A 24,939-nucleotide genomic window follows, 5' to 3' on the forward strand; every position below is an offset into this window, starting at 1 on the left:
CCACACCCAGCCTGGAACATTCTTGTCCTCACGAGAGAAGTTTTAATCCAGGCCGAAAGGACCCCTGAGATGGGCGGGAGGGCTGGCACTCAGGCCGAGGCATGTCAGGACCTTTATCTGCTGCAGTGAACATTAGCGGATGCCCGGGAGGCGGCTGCACCTCAAACCTGAATTTATAGGCAGATGCTCAGCTAGATAGTGATATGGGAAAGTCTCCTGAGGACACACTAACCCACATTCCTTTAGATTTTCCATCCCTGATATCGAGTTCCATATCAGAAAGCACCGTTTCATCTTACCTTCTTACAAAAGCCTCTTCACAGACATAGATTTAGTGTTTGTTTATTCCCTTGGCTCAGTGGAAGGCAACCCTAAACAATATTTCTTCAACTTCCTTAAAATGGCTACTGGAAATCTTATCCTATTTGCCGTCTTCTGGTATGCTTTGATCCAATACATTCTTTTTAGGATTTTGCACCAGAAAGAAAAAAAAAAAAAAAAGTCCATCCTGATGAAATGATATTCTTCTCTCATTGAATGATAAGAATTGTAGCATAACTACTCCTCGATTTCCCTTTTCAGTAGGTAGGAAACAGCACCAGTGGCGATTCGATAATAACTTTCATTTTAGTTATTTGCCTCCTTCTGCTGTGTGGTTTATTTTTATTTTATTAGTTCAACTGTGAATGTGTCTTTTATTGTAGTCAATTTCACAGATGTCAATAACAACAACAAAAACAAGTGCGGATTTAGGTAAGGGGAACCTATTTTAAAGGAGAGGAAGAAACTATTGCAGCAGGAGGAGGCGGCCACTGTAACGGGGAGAAGGCTCCGACTGCGAGATCTCTAGGTTTCTCGAGGGTTTTCTTTATAGGGAGGAATAAACAAAGCTGGGATGGCAGGGTCATTGGGAATAGATGAGAGAATGTTTTAGGCTGAGGCCAGGCTATGCTCAGATGGCTGTTAAGAAGGGGCTGGAAGCTGACTCAGGCAAGGGGGAGCCAAAGTTCACAGACCTGGGGGAAGAAGAAAAGCTTAATCGAAGTTTGGTTAACAAGCATTTCGTTCTGGTTGATCATTGGGACCAGCAGTTTGAGGCAGAGTGGGAACTTGGAGGATGGGAAGCTTTGGTTCCCAGGTCTCCCTTTGCCTAGACTGTACCCTCACCAGGTGCAAGGCCTGCCTCATCCATTGCTCCGCCCTGCCCAGTCCTGATCTAGTGCTTGCTTGGTCAGTGTTTGTTGACCAGCTGAATGAGAGCCTCCCTGGAGTCCGGAGCTGGCCTCTCTGGGAGGTCTAGGAATCAGCAGGCCTTCCCTGAGGGCCCCCCAGCTCCTGGCCGGGACCTCTACCTCCTGCATGAGGGGTTTCTAACCCCTTTCCCTAAGAGGGTCCCCAGCCCCCAGCTTCCCCCCCTTCTTTGAGGGATCCTAGTACCCCTTTCTCCTCCCCCTCACCTAGAGGGTGCCCTGCAGCACTGCTGGTTCCTGCTCCCACCCAGTTCCCTCCCCAGGTGGGAGCTAAGCAGAGCAGGGCCCGCTCTGCATGTTTGCTGGTCCTGACCTCCCACAGGTGACCACACCCTCCTGCTTCCAGGACCCTCTCTCAACTTGTCTCTTTCTCTATTTCTATTCCTGTGCTCACTCGCTCTCTGTCTCTGTCTTTCTGCGTCTCTGTGTGTAAGTCACTTTCTGACTCTTTGTGCCTCTGTCTCTTTTTGTCTATGTCTGCCTGACATCATCTCTGTCCCTGTTTAGCTGATCTTTCTCTCTCCCCCGCTCCCCCTCCCCTGTCTTTCTTTCATTTCTCTCCATCTTATCTCTCTTTGGCCTTCTGATATCTCTAGTCTCAGCACAAGGAGGCCTTCTAGTTGCACCCAGGTCTCAGCAGGAGCCAGAGGACAAGAGCTGGCTGGCGGAGGGACAGATGGAGTGTCAGCCATGCTCAGGCACTTTGCATATCTGATCTCTAATCACCACCCTACCCCGCCCTACCCCATCCTGTCTACTTAGATGAACTCTGCCAGGTAGGTACTATTATACCCATTTTACTGATGAGGTAGCCGAGGCTCTGATAGCAGTTAAATCACTTGCCCAAGTTCTCAGGACTACAGTGTGCAGAGTTGGAATTTTAATCTGCCCCTGTCTGATGCCAGATACCTCAGATAACCAGCTATGTCCACTTCTCATAAGGCTCCTCAGGTTCCCCAGGCCTCTCCTCACTTCCCTTGCCCCAGCAGCCTGGGTGAAAGGACCAGAAGGACTCATTTGCCCTGAGGGGTTTGCATAGCTTCTGAGACAGCTCATCTGAGCATCTGCATCGCTGGAGGACAATCTTTTACCCAAGGAATGAAACTAAGTATTCCAGAAGCAGGGTGTGGCCTGGGCTGGGGAGAGGAGGCAGAAGAATTTCCCAGCCCAGTCCTGCTAGCCTTGAACATGGGCTCTGACTTGGGCATAGAGGGTCCCAAAACCAAAGTCTTTTGGTTGGGTGGAGAAGGCAGGGGGCACAGAGCCCCCCAGTGTAGAGCTGTGTGGAGTAGTTAAAAGGTGTTCCTCAGAAAGGAGGTCCTCTGCAAGGGACCCTGGGAAATGCATCAAGAAAAGACAAGCCGGCTTCTTGGCTGCAAGACTTCTGCGAGCTCGTGCACCTCTGGGACCGTCAGCAGGGAGGTGGAGGCAGTTGGCCAACATTCTTTGCTCTTAGAACTCTTCATGCAGCAGCATCTTTGCTGCAGAAATGCAGAACTGACTGGTTCTGTGAGTAGCCCAGAGTGTGGTGCGAAACTTGTTTCAAGTGTAGCTGCCACTTCTTCCTCACAGGAAGTAGAATGTGGCCCTGTGATGACAGCATAGAGTTTGGTCGACTGCTGTTACACAGGAAGCAAAAGGATGTGGCTACATACACAGTCACATGTGAGTCTGCTCCCTCTATCTACTAGCCGGGGTCCCTGTGCCACACAACTCTAAGGGGCACTCTTTTCACCATAGTCCATTGGAGTGGCACCTCTGGGAGTTGTGCAGTGCACAACCTCTGCAGCCGAACATGTATTCCTGGTCACGGCCCTCATCGTGGTTATTTGACTGTTGCAACAACCTCTCTGTGGACTTTCTGTTTCCAATCTGCCACCTCTGGTGTTTCCTGCAGCCTATTCTGCGTCACCTCTCCAGTCCTGCCTTCCTCCGAGTCCTTGCTCCCCTCAGCCATCTGCCAGAGTAGTCTACAGGTTCCCTCAGCTGTGCAGCGGCCCTGGGGGTGGAGTCCTGCCTCTGAGACAGATGGGCTGTATGGTCTTGGGCAAATTAGTTAACCACTGGAGCTAACGTCCTCGTTTGTAAAATCAGGATAAAACACCCATAGGTTATCGTTTTCTTTATCACAAGATAATGAGCTTCAGGAGGCCAGAGGCTGTCTCATTCATCTCATGTCCCCCAGTGTGTGGCGCATACCAGGTCCTGGTGAACGTCTGCTGAGTAAATGAACGTGTGTCACTTTGACCACAGCCTTTCTGCAGCTTCTCCTTCTGTGCTTGACTGGTTTACCCAGGATTCCCCCTAACACTGCCTGCCCTGCCTACTTCTAGGCCTTTGCCTGTACTGCTCCCTCTCCTAGAGTTCCAGCTACTCAATCTGTACCTCTGACCATCGTGGGGACAGCTCAGCTGCCACCCCAGAACCCTTCCCAGCTCTCTCCCCCAACCAGAAGCAGCCTTCTCCTTCCATAGCACCTCCTCCCGCATGGCCCTGAAACCTCGGTCTGACAGGGCTCATTTGTGTTCCAGTGGGGCCCCTCTGTTCTAGGCAGAGGAGGGGTTGGCACATTACTGTATCCTCTTGGGGTTTCCTGAGCCTGCAGTGGTGCCTGGTGCAAAGCAGGGCTCAAGGCAGGAGGACACAGAGTGGATTGGAAATTGGTGGCAGCCAAAGTCCCCTTTCCTGCCTTCCAGTCACTCCCAGCCCTCCCAGGTGCCCTACGTGAAGGGAAGAAATCCTGGGCAAGGCATCGGGCTGCTGCCTCTCCAGGCACAGATCCAGGCTGGGCTGGGACAAACCAGTTTGCTGAGTCCTGACTTGGGGTGTGGGGATGAGACACTTCAAGTTCAGGTTTGGGGTCCATTGAATACTTAGTCTTTGGGTCTGGTGAAGAAGTAAGCACATTGGAGACTCGTGTTTGATGCCTTGGCTTACCGGGCTCTCTGTTGTTTAAAATTAAAAGGCCATTTAAAATGCTTATTTCAGGACCTGACCCATGGTAAGTGGTCATTGTCTGCTTGCTGTCCATGGGAAGAGGTAGCGTGGCTTCACGCTGGGAGTGAGGACTTCAGCGTCAAGTACACCTGGGTCTGAATTACAGCTGAATCCCATCCTAGTGAGACTTTGGGCAAGTCATGTCATCTCTCCAGATGTCAGTCTCCTGTCCGTGAAGTGGGCATGATCTTGGTGCCCTCCTAGGCTCGTCATGAGGATTCAGGGAGGTAAAGTACGAGCCCTTAGTGTTAGAATGTGTTGGAGACTGACAGCAAGATGGAGCTCTAGAAACGTTGCTGGCTATAAATATTACTGCTTCACTTCAATTTTCTGGCAAAGAACTATTGATTTCTTGGACTTCTTCATATTCTCTTGCCTTCCACGACTCGTGGTAGCAGGTGGCTTTCTCTCCAGGACTAATATTTCATGGAAACAAAATTGTGAGGTTTTTTTGTTTTTTGTTTTGTTTGTTTGTTTGTTTTAAATCACTTGGAGTTCTCACACACAACTAGAGAAGAACAGCATTAGAAACCCTCGCTGGGTCACGTGCTGAAACCCCAACCACCCACAGCCCCCCCCACCCACAACCATATATACCCATGGCCTTCCCACTCATGGACCCCCTACCCACACCCCCAACATACCCCCAGTGCCCATGGACCCCTCCATACCCATGGACCCCCATCATCCATGGGCCCCTACCTACTTTGGACCCCTACCTACTTCCCCCAAGCCCCTATGGCTCTCCCACCAACCTCACAGCCTCTACCTGCAGCCCCACCTGACTGCGGCCATCCGCCACAGAGGAGCAGATGCGCAGGTGAGGCAGGAAAGCACCTCCCCCCACGCAAGCCTGGGCCTGGCCTTTGACTCAGATCATCCCCTGTCCATAGCTCCATCCTCTTCACCATACACAGATAAGGACCACTGCAGGACCACTGCCGGGTTCCTGAGCCCTGCTGTGACCTGAACGTTCAAACAAAAATAAATGGGTGCAGGACTGCTCAGGGTTTAGTATGCTCATGTCCCTCAGGACTGTCAAAGATGGCGATGAGACTTGGCCAGGGAGCCCTTTCTTCTCTTCAGGAGCATCTGGGAGAACTGTGGACAGCGTTCTCGGTCCTTCCCATTCAGAGCATGGGCTGTGGGTATCATCACCTGGGAGCTTATTAGAACTGCAGCACCTGAGGCTGGACCAGACCTACTCAATCTGAACTCGCATTTTAACAAGACCCCGAGTGACTCATTCGCACGCTTGTTAAAGCCTGAGCCACACTCTTGCAGGTCACTGGGTCTCCACCTTGGCTGCATGTTGGAATCACCTGGGGGAACCTTAAAAACAGTAATGCCTGGGTCCCACACCCAGGTCCAGATTTAATTAGTCTGGAGTTTGGCCTGGACGTGGAGAGTTTTAAAAGCTCCTCAGGTGATTTTAATTGCAGAGAGGTTCGGGAATCACTGCTCTCGGTCTTATTGCTGGACTGAGAAGGTGGCTGCTAGCCAGCACATGGATGGGTGAACATTAGGGTCAGGAGTATCCGCTTGGAAATGTGCAGGGAAGCATTTAAGGCCATGGAACTGCCCCAGGGAGGCACAGGGACAGCAAGGCACTGACGCAAGCTCCCACGGGCTGGTGCGAAGCCTGACCCAGGACTTAGTTTCCTGACACCTACCCCAGGCTCTTAGAGTTGCTACCTCCACACCAAATCCTTGACAGTTCTTCCTGGACCTCCACCTCTGCCTCGGTTCTTGAACCAAAACCTTGTCTAAGTTCTGATCAGTAGGCTGCCTCTGCTCTGCTCTGACTTTGCTGGTCGCTGGCTCAGGGCTCCAGCAGACTGTCTCTGCAGCCAGGGAAGCTTAATCCACCGAAGCCAGAGTGTTAACACATTGTAACCATGAGCTTCATGTCAGTCTGTGATGAACACCAGCTGGGAGGCAGCTCAGTTCAGTGGAGAGCCAGTCACTCCAGGCAGGCTGCTCTGAGCCCTAGCCCTGCCACTTGTCAGCTGTGCTGCCTTAAACTGATCCTTTAGCCTCTCTGGGCCCCAGTTCCCTTGTCCGTAGGCTGGGCACAGCAACACTCCCTTGCTTCAGGCTGGTGTGCAGACTGAGTGAGATAAAGACGGTGTTGAAGCCCCAAGCAGTGCCCAGCATGTGGTGGGCACTAGATCAGAGTCCGGGTTGCTGAGGGCTCTCGGCATGGTTCTCAGCTGGCTCAGGCAACAGGAACACCCTGGGCCGGAAGCAGCCAGCGCATACCTTTCTCCTGTGCTAGACTCGCAGGCTCAACTGTTGTCCCGTGTGTGTGTTTGGTGGCTGCAAAGGAGACCTGTGCTGTCACTATAGGGGCTCCCCAGCTTTCCTGGGCCAATTAAACAGCAGCAGGTGGCTACATTGGCCACAGTTGGTGGCACTCTTCCCACTGCATGGGCCCACTCATGACAGAGCAGTCGTTACTGTCATGGCTATTTTATTTTTATTTCTCCCCCTGGAAGCCCAGAATCAAAGGGAAACATCAGCTCTGCTGCCTTGTTACAGAGAGCAGGGGAACGGGCAGGCGGCTGAGTTTGGATGTTCTCAGCCAGGGCCTGACAGGCTCAGAGTCACAGTGTCTCAGAGGACGGGACCCATAGAGACTGGCTGGTGTAAACCTTTCATCTTACAGATGGGGAAACTGAGGTCCCTGAGGGTTAAGGACTTCCCCAAGGGTGAATCAGGGCTGCTGGAACCTGTTTCTCCTGGCTCTCAGGTCTGAGGTCTTTCCGCTGCCTCCTGTGCCCGCTGTGGCCAGGAAGGCGTTGAGGCTAGTACTCCAGAGTCCTCACCCTGAAGCCAGTGTTTCCATGTGTAACGCAGATCCCTGGGCCCCAGTGACTGACTCAGCCTCTAGGATGGACCTGGGGATCTGCATCCTTAGCAAGCTCAGCTGACCAAAGTTCTGGAAATCACTGCTGTGGACTCTTGCCACTGGTCCCAAAGCCCCAGACCTGTGCTCTGGGTCTCTCCTCACCTCTTCTGCATCAAAATTCACTGCTCAAGAATCGCAGCCCCCAGTGAATCTAGTGAATCTGCTTTCACTTAAAGCATCACTCATCTGGCACACCTGTCAAAGGTGGGTTCCAGATGAAGGGGACAGAGGTGGTGGCTTGTCACAGAGCTCATGCACCCTGGACTCAGACCGCATGGGACTTAATCCCACATCTGCCATTCCCAATTGTGGGTCCTCTGCATGCTTCTTCACCTGTCAATGCCTTTGTTTCCTCACCTGTAGGATGAGAATAATGATGCCTCCCTCCTGAGGTGTTGTGAGGATCACGTGAATTGGTATAAATAAAGTGCTTAGGCTAGTAACTAGTGCCTAGTATAGTCTATACAAAGGTTCACTGTTATGCCCATTTTACAGCCTGAGAAAGTTATGCTGAGAGAGGTCAAGAGCTTTTCTAGCATCGCAGAGCCACTAAGTGGCACAGTTGGTTGGGATTTTATCCTTGTCCCACATAACCCCTGCCTGGTGACTACAGCCTTCCCACGCCTGCTGGCCAACTGCAGCTCTGCTGGGGGGTTATGGATTGATGAGGAAGGACCTTCCACACCCCTCCATTTGCTCACATACTCACTCCTATGCTCTGGGGTTAGGATAAAGTCCCAATTTCGTGAGCCCAGAAGGCAGAGTCTCCGGAAACCAGGTATCCATACAGAGCCACTGGAGCTCAGCTTCTTTTTGTCCCAAAAGTCCCTACTGGAGACAGGGGCTGCCAGGGATCCTGCCACTCTCAATCTTAAAAGCTCAACTTTTATTATGTCAATGTCCACATATACTAAAGCTTATGTTCATTGTCTGGAAGAAATTACACTTTAAATCTCTACATTTTCGAACATTGGCTCTCCTGGTCCTGTGTCAACAGGGCACTTCCTTGTCCGGGGAAGAGAGTTAAGACCATGTGCCCAAGTATTCAGAAAGCTGTTTCTTTGCAGTTCTCTCCTCCCCCCTGCCCCCCTCCTGCTCCCCCCCCCCCCAATCTTTCTCCACTTAATTCTCTCCTCGGAGTGGTTCTGACAGAATTAGGAGGTTGGGCCCCGCATCCAGCTGACACCCTCAGAATGGGCACTAAGGAACCGAGGCCATTTGAGCCTGCGGAGGGCCTGGCACAGGGCCTGATGGGCACTGTGCTCCCCTCTCCCCGCTGCCCACCCCTCTCCCTCTCAGTGGCCCGGGGAAAGGCAGCTCCATTACCACTCTTTTTCTCTTCTTTCATCCCTGCTGTGATAGAATCTGCCCTAAGCGGTCAGTGCCCATTCTAATGAAGGTAACTGAATGCCCGGGCAGCTGAAACCAGCCCTTTGCAAAACAGCAAGGGAGGGCTGCCCTTGAGGGCAGAGTGTGCCAGCTCTTGTTTGCCCTAGACTGGTATTAGAGACGGGCTGGGCCCTGCAGAGGGACCTAGGAAAAAGAACAGGACAGAAAGCAGGTTTATTTGGGGCGAGCTGGGCTGGCTCATTGTAGTTTATACTTAGTGCTTTCAGGAGTTGGAAAGGCAAACAGTAGATCTGGGTCACAAGGGGGTAGGTGGAGAGGAGGTGGTCAGATTAACCAGGATTCTGATGCTAAGTGGCTGAGGCTCAGGGCTCTGGGCTCTGGACTTGAGACCCTTCTGATCAGAGCTTCTCTTTCCCTTCTTCTCTCCCTCCCCTCTTCCCCAGTTCAGAACCTACAGCTGCAAAGCTGCCCAGCTGCCCTTGGGCAGACACAGGTCACCACTGTACAGAGCTCCTGTCCCTATACTTGAGAGGCCTGTGGCAGAGTGGAAAGGGCTCTGGGGTCAGGCAGGCCTGCAGCCAAATCCTGGCTCTGAATGTCCTTGAACAGGTAACTTAATTTTCGTGAGCCTCAGCTTTCTCATCTGTGAAATGGAGAAAGTAATGCATAATCAAGGATCCAGATTTTATGGGGCCTGAAGCTCTTATAGCAGGTGGAATGAGTCATTTTTAAGATAAAGGATCTCAATGTATCTTACTTTTGTAAATTTTACAAAACACATGACCATGTGAGCACACTGGCAGGGCCCCTCCTGAGCTTGTGAGGGTCCTAGAAGTTTAAGCTCCATTAGATTCACGGAAAATCCATTTGTGTACACATCTACCTGGTAGGACTGTGAAGGATATAATGAACTCGTATTTGTAGAGCACCTAGAACAGTGCCTGGCACAGAGTAAGACCCTCATGTTAACTTTTATTTTTGTCACCTCTCAGAGTTGTATTATACGTCTGCAGTGTTGTGCATCTAGCACCAAATACAGTGCTGGCAGATGCCGCGCCCTTGATATGTTCACTTGTTAGCTCACCTTGTAATTAGTGCTCATGATGGGCCAGGTGCTATGCTAGGGGTCAAATGGTCCCTCTTAGAGCTTTCAGTCTTGGAGGAGTAACCAGGCCCTCAGTTAATCAAATAGACAATTCCAAGTGCAATGGTGACGGTATAAGAAAGCTAGGTGATATCTAAGGGAAAGAAAAATGAGGAAATAATTTCAACTTGGGATAAAAGGAAAGACCTCTATTAAGACATTTAAAAAGGGAAGAATTTTTATCATTCTAATTTCTGCTTTGCTTATAGTTTCTGCACGTGCACCTATAAGGCATTGTGGCATAGTGACGTTAATAGCAATCACTATGTCCAACTGAAAGCTAAGCAAATGGTATCTCATTCGGTCCTCTCAAGAACTCTGAGATGGGAGCATGGAAACCTGGGTGGTAGAAGTGTTTTCACCTGAGCTGACTTATGTACTAAATGGTAGAGCTGGGATTTAAACCTCCAGTGACTACCTTAAAGCCCTGTCAATTAAACCACGTGGCCGACAAGAGGCACAGACGCCCTTGCAGGCTTATGTAACCTCATGACCTTCTCAGAGGTCACACTGCCACTACTACCAAAGTGATTGTGACCTTCCTGGGGCATCAGAGTCCAAGAGCAGTCTCCCAGACTTGGAACGCCCTCCTGATGTCCGCAGACACCTGCATTTACCCAGTGCCCAAGGCCACAGACACCAGTCTTCTCCTGGTTTTCTGGTCTACCCTTTTGGCTCACTGGTTCCTGGAAGGGTGATTGGTGTTCTGCTCCTTGATACCTTGGAGGTCTGGAGGCACTCCCAGTGAGAGGCACAAGACACGCTCAGACCATGAAGACAAAGGTCAGAGTTCAGAAAACAAAAAGGGAAGCAGGAGGAGCCCAACTGTTGGGCCCAGAAAACTACGGTAGGCAAATAAACTTATCCCTGGGCTTCCAGACAGGCCTGGCAGACAGAGGCGGGCATTGGTGATGCAGAGCTTCCGTGATCCAACAGAGGGAGGCAGATGGGCCAGGCTGGAGTAGGGTGGAGGCTGACGCTCCTTCAGCTCCTCTGCGCCCCCCACTCTGCTTGAAACTTGTCATTGGTGGAGGGGGGGGGTCCTTATAACGGTCTTGTGTGGTAAGTACTTTTATCTCCATTCCACAGATGTGAACACTGAGATTCAGAGAGGTAAATGAACTTATTAGGGTTCTTATCCCTGAACCTGACAGAAGTTTGTGGGGATAGGCATGATGGCGGAGACCACGGTCCACATAGTAGATGAGTTTTCTATAGAAGTTTTAAAATCAATTTTATTGTTTTTAGATACAGACACTTTTCATATTTCTTTTAGCCTTTGTTAAAAGCTGAAGCAAATGTTTTTAAAATCATGTGTGAAAACAATATGTCTGTGGGAGATGGGAGTTTTTAGAAGCGTCCAGGATTGTAATAATTTGCACACATAACTCATTCCCAGAGTAGTAATAACAGCATATACATATTGAGGTCCTGAGAACCAAGCACTTTAGAGATTTTATCCTATTCAAGCCCCAAAATGAGAGATACTCATGAGAGAGGTACTCCTAGTATTCCCATTTTGCAAGAACTGAGGCTCAGCTGTTAAGCAGGTTGTCCAAGGTCACCCAGCTGGTACGTGGCGGAGCCCGGACACAAAGTCAGGTCTGTCGGTGAGGAAAGAGGTGGCTATGTCCTTAGCACAGCCCTGAGCAGGTTTTAACAGGAGCCGATGAGCCAATGAACCAGGCTGGAGGTGCTGGGTGACAGTCTGGTGCTGACAGAAGCAGTTACCTGAGCTCTCAGTGCCAGGTGTGACGATGAAAGTCACCATTCTGTTACTGTCCAGCTGGCAATGCCCTCGCCTCACGTCTAAGTTGGCCCTGCAGGCTAGGGCTGGACTTATGTCCAACGCAGGTAGCCCTGTTGGTCGTGAGGTGCTTTGGCTGAAGCCCTCAAATGCTGAGTCACGAAGCAGGAAAGAGTCTGTTCGCCTGGGACCAATTCCCCAGCCCTTGGCTGAGCTCTGCTGTGGGACCAAGACAAGGAGGATAGAGATGTGTCACCCTGGAAGAGCTTGGCCTGTGGGGAAGGCAGACACAACCAGCATGCAGTGCCACGTGTTGATTGTCCCAGCTTTCCAGGGTGCCTGGGAACCTGGCGAGGGAGCAGCCCTGGGGGTGGGGGTGGGGGTGGGAGTGGGGGTCTGGGGAAGCGCCGGGAGCTTCCTCTGTCAAGCTGGGCCTCGAAAGCTGAGTCACGGTAGTCACCGTAAAAGTGCCCACGCTCTTCCTCTCTACCTCTCTAGTCCTCACACCCACCCCAGGACGAATCCTGGTTCACCGAAGAAGCTTAACCATTCTCTCATTCAGCAGTTAAGTCTGGAGCACTAGAGATCCAACTGCCATGTGAGACAAGGTCCTTTTCCTCAAAGAACTATTCTAAGGGGACAAGGCAAACCAAAAACAGAAAATGAGTCAGTGACATGAATATGGACAGGGACAAGGGTTCTGAAGGAAATAAGGCAGAGCGAAGCGGAGCGAGTCATGGTGGGGTGGGGCGGGGGAGGGGGAGTGAGGGATGGAGGCATCTGAAGGCGGGGGTGGGGCACAAAGCCGGGAAGTGTACGGGCTCTGAGGTGGGAAAGGGTGTGGCTGGTTTGAGAGTTGGCAAGGAGGCCACTGTGGCTGATAAGTGATGGAGACAGGGGACTAGAGAGAGGATCCTGGCAGAGGTACCTGAGAGCACAGGGGAGCAGTTTCGGACTTATCCTGGGGGGGTCATAAAGCCAGGTGAAGGTTTTCAGTTGGGAAGTGACAAGACCTACTTGGTGATTTAAAGAGATCTCAGGGGTATATACATGAATCAGGGCGACCAGTGAGATGGCTGTGCATTCATTCAAGGAAGAGATGGTGGCAGCTTGGTCAAGGATGGAGACAAGAGAGGAAGTGGGATCGACTGAAGCTGACCGGACTCGCTGACATGGGGTGGAGGAAGGACAGTCATCAAGGACAGCCCCAGGTTCTCACCTGAGCACCTGGGTGAATGTCGGTGTCAGTTACTGAGCTGGGCGGTGGGGACTAAGGGAGGTAGCAGGCTTGGAGGGAAATTCGGTAGTTCCGTGGTGACATGTTGCTCGAGAGGCCTGACGGAGGTTCAGGTGAAGATGCCCACACGTGGCGCAGTCCAGCCCTGCCTTAGGTTGGATGCCCTCCTCTCATCGGCTGAAAGTGCCACTGCAGCTGACCCCCCCACCCCCGCCCGGGGGCCAGGGACCTACTTGGCTCAAGATTACAGACCCTACCTGAGGGTAGCCTTGTCCCGGGACTGGCCCATGTGCCCCTTTTTGAGACAACTCCGAAGGGGCTTCCTGGCTCCAGAGCACCTGAGGGGTCCTGAGGCCTCGTGACACTGCGTCGTAGGTCGTCTCTCCCTCTGTCCCATCGTGCTTCCCTCACGCTCTCATGGGGCCGACTCCTAAGATACTCCCCAATAAATTTCCTCCACAGGCGATTGGATACAGTAGTCTGGAGGTCAGCAGAGAGGTCCAGGCTGGAAATAAACATTTGCGAGGCATCAGGGTTTGATGAAATGTAAAGCCATGAGCGAGGCGAGAGGGCCCCTCCCCTCCTCACATAAGCACCGAGAGGGGAAAAAGAAGGCAAGAGGGCTGGAGCGAAGAGTCTGGCAACATCTAGAGCTGAGGAAGGGTGCGGGAGCCAGCAATGGCGACTGAGAAGTCACTCCCGGGGAGGTGGAAGGAAAGCAGGAGGGTGGCGCCCTAGGGGCCAAGCTAAGAAAGCGTTTCAAGGAGAGATTGCTGGGTCGGGATGAGAGTTCAGGTAGGATGAGCGTCCGTGACGCTCTAGTTTATTCATTTCTATCCTGTGTATTTCAGGAGGGGTTTTCGAAGCCAGGGCGTAATCTGGTAAAGAGGGAAACTAGTAGAGAAGGAGACATTGAGAATGCAGGAAGTGAGATGGTGGTGGGGTCCGGGGTCCGAGTAGAAGTGTCCACTTGTGAACCATGCATTGTGGCAGGAGGAAGGCAGTCAAGGCACCTGCCCAGGAGGGTGTGCAGACCCGGTGGAAGGGACAGGAGGCAGGTCTCTTCTGGTCACTTATATTGAGCACAGTCGTCAGCTGTGAGTGAGCAGTGGGGAAGCAGTCCTGGAGGTGGGAGCAGGAGAAAGGAGAACCAGCCCCGCCTGAGGGCTCCCAATTGGCAAACACAAGTAGGATTCACACCCAGCCCCAGGCAACTCGAAACCCTGGGCTCTGGGCTTTACTAGATGAAAAAAGCACAAGGAAAGACATTCCAAGCAGAGGGAACGGCAAAGGCATCCAGTCGTGATCTGTTTTGCAAGTAATAAAAGTAGTAACAGTAAAATGTGTGTTGAGCCGTTGCTGTGCCAAGTACTCGTCATACATTATTTCATTTAACGCCCTCACCCATAACCCTATAATACAGGTACAGGTGATCCTCATTTTGGTCAGATTCCGTATTTGCAAATTTGCCTACTTGCTAAAATTTGTCACCTCACCCCCGCCTCCAGCGTTTCATGATCATTTGCAGACATGCTCAGAGGCTTGACAGTTGGGGTCGGCCAGCTGAGTTTGAACAAGATGTTATTACTCCTCCTCGTTTCCTCTCGTACTGTAAACAAGCGCCCTTTCAGCAGCCTTGTTAGTGCCATGTTTTTGCATTTTGGGTTTTTTTTATTGTCGGTGGTGGTGATTTTGTTTTTTAAAACGACCCCCAAGTGCGGTGCTAAAGTGCTGCCTAGTGTTCCTGAGTGCCAGGCAACTGTGTGCCTTTTAGAGAAAACACGTGTTCGGTAAGCTTTGTTGGGCGATGGTGCCGAGTGACAGCGCTGCTGGCTGAGTTCAGTGTTAATGGATCAGCAACATGTATTAAATAGCGTGTCTTCAAACAAACATGCGTAAAGTAAGGTTACGTATCGATTGGCGGATGAAAATGTCGTAATCAGAGACTTGCAGGAACTTAACCCCCAGGAGCAGTTGGTTCAGTGTCCACTGATTCCGGGTTCACACAGTGGCTGCAGATAACAGGAACCGACTGTATGTAAGCTATGGGAGGTGGTCGTAGAGCGGGGCTTGAACCTGGGCGGGTGGGGCACCAGAGCAGTTCACTCTCATGAATGTGGCCTTGTGGTCTAGTGGGGCGGCAGGGGGCCTGTACTGGAAGAAAGGTTTCATTTTTAGGGCACCCTGGGAGCAGTCCTTCCTCCTCCTGCACTGGCCTCCTCCAGGCTTGGGGCCTCTCCAGTGTCTACCTGAAAACAGCAGCTCTTTCAGTCTGCCTGGGCTGCGGCCACAGAGCCTCGCTGGTTTGTGGTTTTCCCCTAAGTGGAAGGAACACTGGCTCAGTGTTCTGGGGCCAGGCGCCTTTGGTTTCCCTTTGCAGAGCCCTGCCCTGGAAGGGGAGCCACAAAGGAGGCGAGTGTGTGTGCCTGAGACAGGAGGCCAGCTCAGTCTCCAAATGAGCCATCCCGTCTGCCGCTGCTCTTGCTGCTACTGCTGCCGCCTGTTTACTCAAGGGTGGCCTGGGCCATCCTGGGCGGGTCCAAGTGAGCTGTTGGCCCTGGGCCCCCCAGGAACCACCTCCAGGACCAGGTTGCCCAACCACTGTCTCCCTGGCCTTAACTGCTCACCCCTCTGCTTTCTCACAGTGCAGAGCCAGCAGCCCGACTCCTGTCATTTATGGGACAGCTTATTTGTTGTAGGTTTTGGGTGTTTTTTAATTCCAGTGTCACTAAGCTAATTTAGGAAACAATCGTAGAGTACTGTGTTTGCTTTCAAAGTAGAGTTACAAGCCCTTCGGTATATGTCTTCTGACCTGAAATAAGGTGTCTTCATCCACTACCAGCCTTATCTAAAAGTTATTCTCTTCTTAGGAGGGGGATAAATTCTTGAGATTAATGACCTCCACCTTGGAGTGTCCCTCGCATAGGTCCTAATGGTAGGCTGAGAACAAGAATGCAGGGAGAACACAGAGGGCGTGAGGAAGGGTCAGTGACTGGGGTGTCAGGGCTAAGAGGGCATCATGGGCCACACCGTGCCGAGAGCCCCTGAGGACAGACTGTGGGCAGGCTGCTGTGCAGAGCAGCTCTGGGGATGGCTTCAGGTGACCCAGCAGGGAGCACAGCCCAACTGTCAAGCTATGGGGCCCAAAAGGGCTTGGAGTGGGAAAAGCTGGATGCGGGACCCCACAACCTTCCTTGACCCATTGTATATAGAAACTGCAGCTTGAGGGCATTGCTGTCAGGGCAGCTGAGACAGCATTTGGACCCTGGCATCTCAAGCGTAGAGTCTTACTGGTGAGCTCACACACACACATGTGCACATATGCTAATGACTAGAAGACCACCCAGCTTACTGCACACCCTGGGTGTCCAGGAGTGGTGCTATGGGGAGAAGGCTTTACCTGACAGGTCATAATTGAGTGGGGTTTTGAAGAATGAATAGGAGTTGCCTAGTGGCCAGGGAAGGCAAATGTCTGATATTAAAACAACATCCTTAGTCTAATCCCAATCACTTCTCCCTTTCTGGGGTCAGCATGGATCTTGTGCCATTAACAAGCTTTCTCTTTAGGCCACAGTTTCCCAATTGTAAAATGGGGTCCCTTCCAGCTTTTATGCACTGTGATTTTATGTCTATATAGATCTAGAGGATAATAATTTCCAAAAAGTTCTCATATTTGCAAAACGCTTTCCAAAAGCCTTTGATAATTTCTTTTAATGCAGATCCCAGTCTTATAAAATTGGTCAGACTCTCTCCATTTGACTGAAGAGGAAACTGAGGGTTGGCAAGGTGAAGTGACTGGCCCTTTGTCAGTAAGTGAGTGCCAGGCCTTGCATCCAGGTCTTCTGACTCTGAGTTTGGGGTTCTCTCCACTGTTCTACATGACCTGTCATATACCCCACAAGCCTAAAATCCCTCTGTGGGTTGCACTTAAGCAGGCCTCGATGGATCATTCACATTGCCCAGGCCCCGCGTCAGACATTATTGCTGACAGAGGGCAGGAGAAGGAGTCAAGAGTGATATGTGCAGAGGATGCCAGACCCCTGCCCTGAAGAAAGGGGTAAAGTAAGCAGGAGCGCCCTGTGAGGGGCAGGAGGCAGGGCCTTGAGGATTGTCAGACGGAAGCAGCTTCAGCGAGAGAACAGGATAAAGTCCAGGACAGCAAGCAGGAACACGGTTACCCTTTCCGGAAGCAAAAATTGGTACCTAAGTCCAGGGAGAAAATAGACCCCTGTCTCCAGTGTCTCTCTGTCACCTGCTCTGCTTTGGTTTTCTTCATAGCATGTGTCATGTGTATCGTTTATTCATTTGTTTGTTCATCATCTGCCTCCCTTCACCAGAATGTAAATTCCATGAAAACTGAGACCATGTTGATCACAGCTGTATGTCTGACACCTCAACAAGGTCTGGCAGATAGAAGGTCTTCATTAAATATTCATGAGTGAATGAATAGATGAATGAATGAGTGAGTGAACAAATGATGCCTTCACCTGTGATTGCTCTAGCTCCCACTGGAGGCGGCAAGCCTTCAGCAACGTCGTTGCCAAACTGCTTCTTCAGAGTCATCTTTAGCAAGGGCTAACACCTCGCTCGCAACATTTAGATTCAGTTGCTGTGGGGTACCACCCAAGTATTAACATTTTTTAGTTCTCAAAATAAGTCCAGTGTGTAGTACAGTCTGGGAATCACTGATTTACCATCCATTTCTAAGAATAGGAGATGCGGGCTGCCTGGTCTGGGAGGAGGTGGGGAGCGTAGGGGTGGTGTTTGTGGGAGAGGAGAGTTGTTTATGCTGTTCTGGTATTGCAGTCACCTGATGTTATCAAGAGTAAAGGAAAAGGGAGGTTTTTCCCAATACAAGTCAAAAGAAGACCATGTCTTGCTTCCTCTGTGCCTGCCACCTCCTCGTATTAGATGATTGAATGAGTCAGAGGAAACATGGGTTTTCTCACCATTTTCCCCTCCTGTTGGGTTTACATGAGTAAGAAAACCCATTGTTCATGTGTGCACGAGTTTTAAAAAATAGAGCGTGGCCTCTCTGAACACTGAGCCTGGGGCCAGAGTGGATAAGAACTGGTCCCGCCCTGCCTGCACAGCCTCCAGCCAGATACTAGTAGGAAACCCAGCCCTAGGGGCAAACTGCTGAAGGCATCCTGGCCAGAGGACAGTCACCAACACCAGTGTGCTTGCCAATGGAAAGGGGTTCCACTTCCCAGACGCGTACCTGGCTCCAGGATCTGTCCCTGGGCTAGCCCAGGGTTGTAGAATGGGAAGAGACAGTAATGATGGGCTGTCCAACCCACAGCTTTCCAGAGGAAGGAATGGTCCCAGATGCCCTCCTCTTTCCAGGCCCAGTGTAGGCCCCCTGGACAAGCCCCTGCTAGAGCACAAGGGCTCTGGAATCCAGGTGTCATTCCCATTTTTAAGTGGGAGATTGGAGACAACTTTCTCTCAGGTTCAAGAGGCCGCTAAGATCCTAGGGTCCTGTCTGTTTCCTTAGTACCTGTTTCCCTTTTTAAAGCCACTGCTTAAGTCATCAAAAGTTGAATATGTCCTCTGGGGTGGAAAGCTGAGACTTAATGGTTGGGGCTGACATTCTCTGACTGTGGAATGAAGGGATCCCTAACCAGGAGATGCAGAGACAAGTGTTTGTGGCAGAGTCTGAGCCAGCTGCATGGAGGGCTTTTCCATACAAAAAGCAGTGATACTGAGGCTGGGCAGAAATAATGTCTAGTGTGTGACAATATTTGACTGATACTGACAGTCTTGATTGATGACTGATGTCTGTCTTGGAAAGCACAAGGCAGACAGTCATGAGGCCCAGCCCTAATCCTGGCTCTGCCACTAACTGCAACTGTGAGGAGAGAAGCCATTTCCCACCTCTAGGGCTCACTTCTCTGGGAAATTATGCTAGACTAGAACTTGAAACATTTTTAAAGTCAGAGAACCATTTGTTCACATGAAATCTTATGTGGAAGTGTACATGCAAAGCAGAGAGAAGTGGAGCTATTCTTTTTGCTCACCTGGAGCACTTCCTCTTTTTTGCAGGGTTCCCCCCACAGAACTATGAGTGTTCCAAGGAATCCAGTTTGAGAACCTCTGGACCAAATACTCTCCCCCCTGCCCCCCGCCGCCCACCCCCTCCCCACCCCTAGTTCTGGTATTATTTGTGCAACTGTTTTCTGTTTATTTGGTTAATAATGTTGGTTGGCATCAGTTGCTTGGCTAATGTCAATACTTAGTAATGTTCAAAGAGCTCTTTTCTTATTATGATGATTCTGTATATGTTAGACATCCTTCCACGTGGCCCCAAACATGTATAAAACATTGCCTCTTTTCACCATCTGACGTTGAGCTACCTTCTGCATAGTGACAGCAGAAGGAACTAGACATAGGTAGGTGGCTATGATACAGAGAGAACTTACTATATTCTCTTCCCTCACCTGAATCACCCCAATGACCACGTGTTTTCTGCCCCTACCAGCTCTGGAGTAACTCCTGCTTGTCAACATTCTGTCTGCTTCTGGCTTTGGTATTCAATCAATGTCATGGGAATATTCTCATATTGATAATGGCAGAGTCAGTTTCATGTCATAAAAAGGATGAAAGTAACTCACCGTCTGAAAATTTTTCTTAAATACATTCTCTGGGAGAGGGTTTCCGTTTTTAATGAGAGTGTTTTTTCTCTTGAAACGGCAAGGCAGACCCCCTCAGTCGACTCAGAGCGCTGGGCAAGCCCTGTGAAGGTGTCTACTCCCCACCACTCCCTAGCCCCTGCCTGTCTTACCCCATCAGTGAAGCAAAGTGGGAAGGAGAGGTCCCAGCACTGGTAGTCAGGAGCCTGAGTTTCAGTCCTCACACACCTAATATCTCACTGTGTAGCTTTGGAAAAATTCCCAGCCCTCTCTGATTCTCCCCCTTTATATCCATAAAATGGGGGAAGAGTTCATTAGGTATTTATCCAGAGATTCTTCCTACTTTAAAATGGTTTGATTCTATGACATCTAAAACATACCTATGCTGAGGGACCAGGGTAGTTTACTCAAGAGCCCGCCTGCCACCAGCCTGATAGGTGGGGCTGTGCAGAGAAGGCAGGGCTATGTTCCCTACTAACTCTCTTCCAGCTCCCATTTGAACAGAGGACACTGAGTCCTGTGGAAGCCCTGGCCTGGGCTGGAGCCCTCAGGCTAATCCTTACCTTAGTTCTTCCTAGCTTCTTGCCATAGGGAAATTGATAACAGCTACTGTTTACCAGGCCCTGTCTTAATTATATTATGGATCCTAATTATTTGATCCTCATAATAATCCTAAAATACATAATCTTATTATCTTGAATTTACAGGTGAGGAAATTGAGACACTGGGAATTAAACTTGCGCGGGGTTGCCCAGCTACAAGGTGATCAAACCAAGATAGGATCCTCTGGCTCCAGAGCTTATGCACCTAATCACTGAGTCAGACGGGGCTCATTCTTGCTGCTAGTAGTAACTAGGGGCTAATATTTATTGAGTGCCTGCAGCATGGGAGATACTGTACTAGACACTTATTTTTTCATTTCATATGAACTTGACAATTGGAAGAGGAAAGGTCTTGTTTCCTTTTAATAGAGGTAGAAACTGAGGCTCTGAAACAAAACTACTTCTCTATGTAAGTTATAGAACTAGCCAGGCTTCAAACTCAGAAGTGTTCAATGCTAGCACCTTGTGACTTTCCTCTCTGTCACACTCCTTTTCAGGACAAATAGCTGGAGATGCTCCCCATCCCACCAGTTCTGGAAAAAATAAAGACTGACCACTAGTACCACCACTACCTCCACAGAGCTCTTGAAAGTGCCCCCACTGGTGGGGGCAGGGAGATGACTCAATGGGTCTGACTTTCTCCATTGACCTTTGCTGGGACAAAGCCAGGACTCAGAGACACAATGCTCACCTTAAGTTTTTGCTTCTCTTCTCTAGCTCTGGGTTATTCTGCCATGCGACCTACTTTCTGGGGCCCCATAAGTTCTTTAGGGGCAACATGAGACTCCAAAGAAGAGAAACCAAGATAAAACCGTGGGACTCAACCACACCCTAAAAACTCAAGGGAATGGGCTAAGATCTCAAGGTCGAACAGTGAAGGCAGGTAGAGCAGGCCCCGGGTTAATGGGCTTATTCCTGCACTACACCTTTAATGAGTGCCTGAAATTAAGTGTACCTATTGTGCCATGGTGTATAATCCATGCAGTAGACTGTGCCATGCCCATTTTGTAAATGAAGACACTGAGTTTCAGAGAGGTTACATAACTTGTCTCAGAGGATTCAAATCCAGGTCTGAGTCCAAAGCCGGTGCTCTTTATGATACACCACAGTTCTGTGCGTTAAGGACACAAACAAGGGTGAGAAACAGTCTGTGGCTTCCACACATACATAGATCTCTGAACTGCAAGGCATAAGCAGAGAGCAGCAGGCCTGCTGATGGAGTTTCCACCTCACCCCCAGGGCTCCTCCCTGCCCCGCCTCACCCAAGCAGCCCTTGTCAGGAGGCCCCTCTCTAACTAGTGCTGCCCTTTTTGGAAGGTCCCAGGCAGGTGAGAGCCCCATTGGGGATGCTTTGCCTCAGAGAGAGGCCCTGGTAAACAGAGGGGCAGCTGGGAATTTGTTTACAGGAGCGATATTGGGGAGAAGGAAGTTGAGAGCAAAGAGCCAGGGAGGGCGGAAAAGCTGTGTGTGTGTGTGTGTGTGTGTGTTGGTGCTGGACCAAAGCATCTATACTTGGTGACAGGCCCAGCCCATACTAAAGTGCCACCCAGTTCTTTGAGAGCTCACAGAAAACAAAGGTGGCTTCATGTCACCATGGGCCAGACAATTAAGAAGATAAATGTGCTCCCCACCCCACCAGCTACACAATGCAACACTAAGTCCAAGGGAAACTACATTTGCAACATTTGCTGCTTTACATCTTGGCTGCCTTTTGCTCCAGAGCATAATGAAGTGTTATGAGTAGGGCACGTTTTTTACTTAAATTATATTTTTTAGTTCTTGTTGCCTCTTGGTTCTTTGTATATCTGGGCTAATTATAAAGACAGTTTTGACTTTCCACGAAAAGATGGGTAAAGTTGTGGGTGGAATTCAGTATAAAAATCTATTTAGGAGCCTCTAGTGGTGGTGGTGAGCGAGGAGTGTAGGGGTTGGTAGGTCTTCGTTTGAGCCTGAAAGCTCTGGCCAGAATCTCGCAGTGCGGTGACCGCAAATAGTGAGAGTGAACTGGAATGAGCCAAGGCGGCGACAGAGTCCGCCAGGCGGGCACGTGAGTTTACAAACGCCGTCTTCCGTAATCCCAAAGCCGGGGCCGCGAAAACCCAGGAGATAGTAGCCTTGCGGCGCCCGCTCAGGAGGGCCCAGGTGACGCCCCACCCTGGAAGGGGTGTCGCCAGGGCCGGCCCCGCGGGCGCGCGACCATTGCTCGGCACCGCCTCAGCCACCTGCCCCTACCTTAGGAGGCGGGGTTACCTGGGCCCCGCCCCCTGCGGCTCGGGTTCCAGGCCGCGCTTCCTCCTCCTCCCGCCCCGCCCCCGGCGCCAGGTCCCGCCCCTCCGATCCTCCAGCCCGGGCGCCTCGTGATGTCACAGCAGTTTTGATACAAAGAGCCCTTCGTCCCACGCGGGTCTCCCGGCAACGGGCGCGGGTGGGAGCGGGGCTGGAGCCTTCGACTGGTGCCGAACCGTGGGAGCTGCCGCGGCGCGGCGGGGACCGTGCCCGCGCACTTCACGCCGCCCGCCCCGCCGCCCCGCCGCCCCGCGCCCGCCCGCTTCTCGCCGCTGCGCAGCGCACCGACCCACGGCCAGACGGGGGATGCGCGCCGCGCCGGCCCCGGGGAGCCAGGTAAGCGGCGGCGGAGGAGCTGGGGCCCCGGCGACGCGCACCTGGCTCGGCCTGCGGCGCCGGGGCCAGGGAAGTTGCTGGAGAGGGGAACTTCGCCCGCAGCCCGGGCGCAGGCTCGCGCCTCGGGAGTGTGCTCCCTCTCGGCCCCGGCCGGGGAGGTCGAGTTACCTGCGCCCCTGCCCGCTGGGCCACGGAGGGGAAGCCGCTGCCCCTCTGCGTCCTCTGCCTGCAGTCAGGTGCGAGGGCGGCGCGGACTAGCCCAGGGGCACGGAGAGCAGCATCCACGTCTCCCTTCCGCGCAATTTCAGAAAGTCGTTCAGGGGGATCTAGAGCCTGCGTAGGGGGCTTGTTTCCCCGGACACCTCCCCTGGGACCTCCGCGTCCCACCTCTGCTCCCCGCGCGCCTGCCCTTCCGGGACCGGTGTGGCCGCAGCTCCCTGCCCGTGATTGGCCCCGCCAAGTCCCTTTGCTGTGCGCGACCGAAGTTTTTCCGCAGCTCTTGGCGGCCTTAACTAAGCCTGTTCCGCGGCTCCGAGGACTTCTGCCGGGCAAGAGAGGGGACCAGCCTACTTCGGGGTTTGGGGACAGGGGCCTGCTTCTGCCCAGTCGAGAAGCTGCGGAGGCCAGAGGTGTGCGCGCATTCCCACCCCTTGGTTCCCCGGGAGCCGGTGGGTCTGTCCCGGCGGTAGTTGCTGTTGCCACAGCCGTTTGTTTCCCTGCGGGCAGCAAGCGGCGTGGCGGAGCAGCCTCTGGAGACCTGTGCCTTTGCTGTGGAGACCTGGTCCCTGTTCAGCCCCGGATTTTTTTCCTTCTCATCCCTGCACATCTTCCGGTATACATCTTTCCCCCTTTCCCCATCTTCCTAGCCCTGCTCTTCCACGGATGGCTGGATGTGACACATCACTCGGCCCTGAGGGACATGACAGTGTTCCTTGACTGACATAATTCTAGGTCACCTTCTCAAAGACTTGTGAGAAGACTGGGTTCCTGCACTCAGCCTACATGTCTCTATGGCAAAACCCCTTAGGCTGGTTCCTGGTGATCCTCCAAACCTCTGTCTTCACTTCCTGGAGGCAGGTGCTAATCCCTTGAGCTCCGGGAAAGGGGGTGGAGCAGGTACATCCTCTGGGGCATCCCCAGGTCCTTCCCCTGCTAAAATGTGGTTACAGCGATGCCAGGTTATGGAAAAAGGAATCTCGAAGCGGGGAGGGTTACCAATTGTGTGCCTCTTAGATCTATGCAGTCGGGATCTTCGTCCTTCTCCCTCCCTCTCTCCCTCATTCCCTGTAACCACCTAACAGCTTTGGTGGAGTCCTGTGCAGTACTGCCATTGACTGGGGTCATGCCACCTGCCTGGCACCAGCTTTCTGAGATAGATTGGCCCACATTTTAAACTGCTGAGCTGGCATTCATGTAATGCTAATTATGTGCCCAGGGGCTGTTATACACAGATGTGTCCCTGCCCTTAAGATGTTTCAGGCAGTTGGGAGACTGAAAACCTGGGTCCAGTTTGCTCCCTGCCCAACTCCCCTGGGCTCGGGGTTGTTTCTGAGGTCCCCGTGAGGTCCCCCGTGTGTGGCCCGGGGGAATGAAGGAAGCCAGGTGAAGAACTTGGGACTTGAGTAGCAGGTAGCACAGCTTGAGCAAACACCCACTGGAGGACAGCTTTGTAATCCTGGAGACCCTGGGCTCGGAGGAGGGAGTAGGGTGAATGACTAAGGCTGGCATGAGCGATAAGACTGTGCCTAGGGGAGGGATGTAACTAGTCAGGCCAGGTGAGCAGACTGGGCAGTGTGACCTTTGCCCAAAGATCAGTAGGAGAGACAGTCTGGAGCCTGGTTGTGGAAAGGACTTTTAGTCAAGCAAGAGAAGAAATTAGGGGACTTGGAGCAGACTGCGCCAGGGAGGCTCCAGGCTACAGCTTGAGAACTTCCTGGTGGATAGTCCACTGGTCCCCACTCTCCTTTTTCTCTCTTCAGAGCATTTGCACCCCTCCCTAAAGCATGCTGGCCCCTTCATAGCCTCCTAGTCCCCTTCCCTCCTGGTGAGACCAGCTGCCCCCAGTCAGGGCTTTCTTTTTGGCTGTTCACCTGGGGCCCTCACAGCTCTCACCTTCCTGCACCTACCCCCGCCCACCCCTAGGTGGCTAGAAACGTCCTTTCCAAGGGCTTCCTTTCCATCAGATGGCATTCCGGGGCACAGACCCTTCCCTATTTCTGTTTGTCCAGCCCCTACCCAGCTGTTGTCCCTCTTATGGGACATAAACTCTCTGTTATGCCAAGGGATGTTTCATAACTGACGCTGCTTTGAGCGGCTTCACAAATTTACTTCACTTTATATATTTTCGGTATGCGTAGGGAGGAGGAGGAGGGGCTGGGAGAGGCTCCAGTAAAGTAGCAGGTGAGCAATTCCTGGAAGGCAGGCATCTCAGGGACTCAGGAGACTTT

The 24,939-nt window shown here is 51.8% G+C and overlaps 1 protein-coding gene and 1 long non-coding RNA gene across 3 annotated transcripts in view; one reads left to right on the top strand and one right to left on the bottom strand.

Moving 5' to 3' along the window:
* The window catches only part of RAB11FIP4 (RAB11 family interacting protein 4), a 102,876-nt gene that overhangs the window by 41,460 nt on the left and 36,477 nt on the right, over positions 1-24,939 (top strand). Inside the window, exon 1 of one of the 2 annotated variants that reach the window (XM_016152488.2) lies at positions 22,381-22,492. The exons of the other annotated variant lie outside the window; for it this stretch is intronic. Within the exon in view, the coding sequence (XP_016007974.1) occupies positions 22,463-22,492 (30 nt within the window). The 5' untranslated portion in view covers positions 22,381-22,462. Of the gene's footprint in view, positions 1-22,380; positions 22,493-24,939 lie in introns of those variants that run through there. 2 annotated transcript variants of the gene reach the window in all.
* On the bottom strand, positions 10,533-22,994 carry LOC118603861. The gene is made up of 3 exons (XR_004951386.1): positions 22,661-22,994; positions 12,894-13,141; positions 10,533-11,671 (listed from the first exon to the last, which is right to left on the bottom strand). It is a non-coding gene; the product is annotated as an uncharacterized LOC118603861 (long non-coding RNA).

The sequence above is a fragment of the Rousettus aegyptiacus genome, unplaced genomic scaffold (assembly GCF_014176215.1).
Source record: "Rousettus aegyptiacus isolate mRouAeg1 unplaced genomic scaffold, mRouAeg1.p scaffold_m13_p_6, whole genome shotgun sequence".
Lineage (NCBI taxonomy): Eukaryota > Metazoa > Chordata > Mammalia > Chiroptera > Pteropodidae > Rousettus > Rousettus aegyptiacus.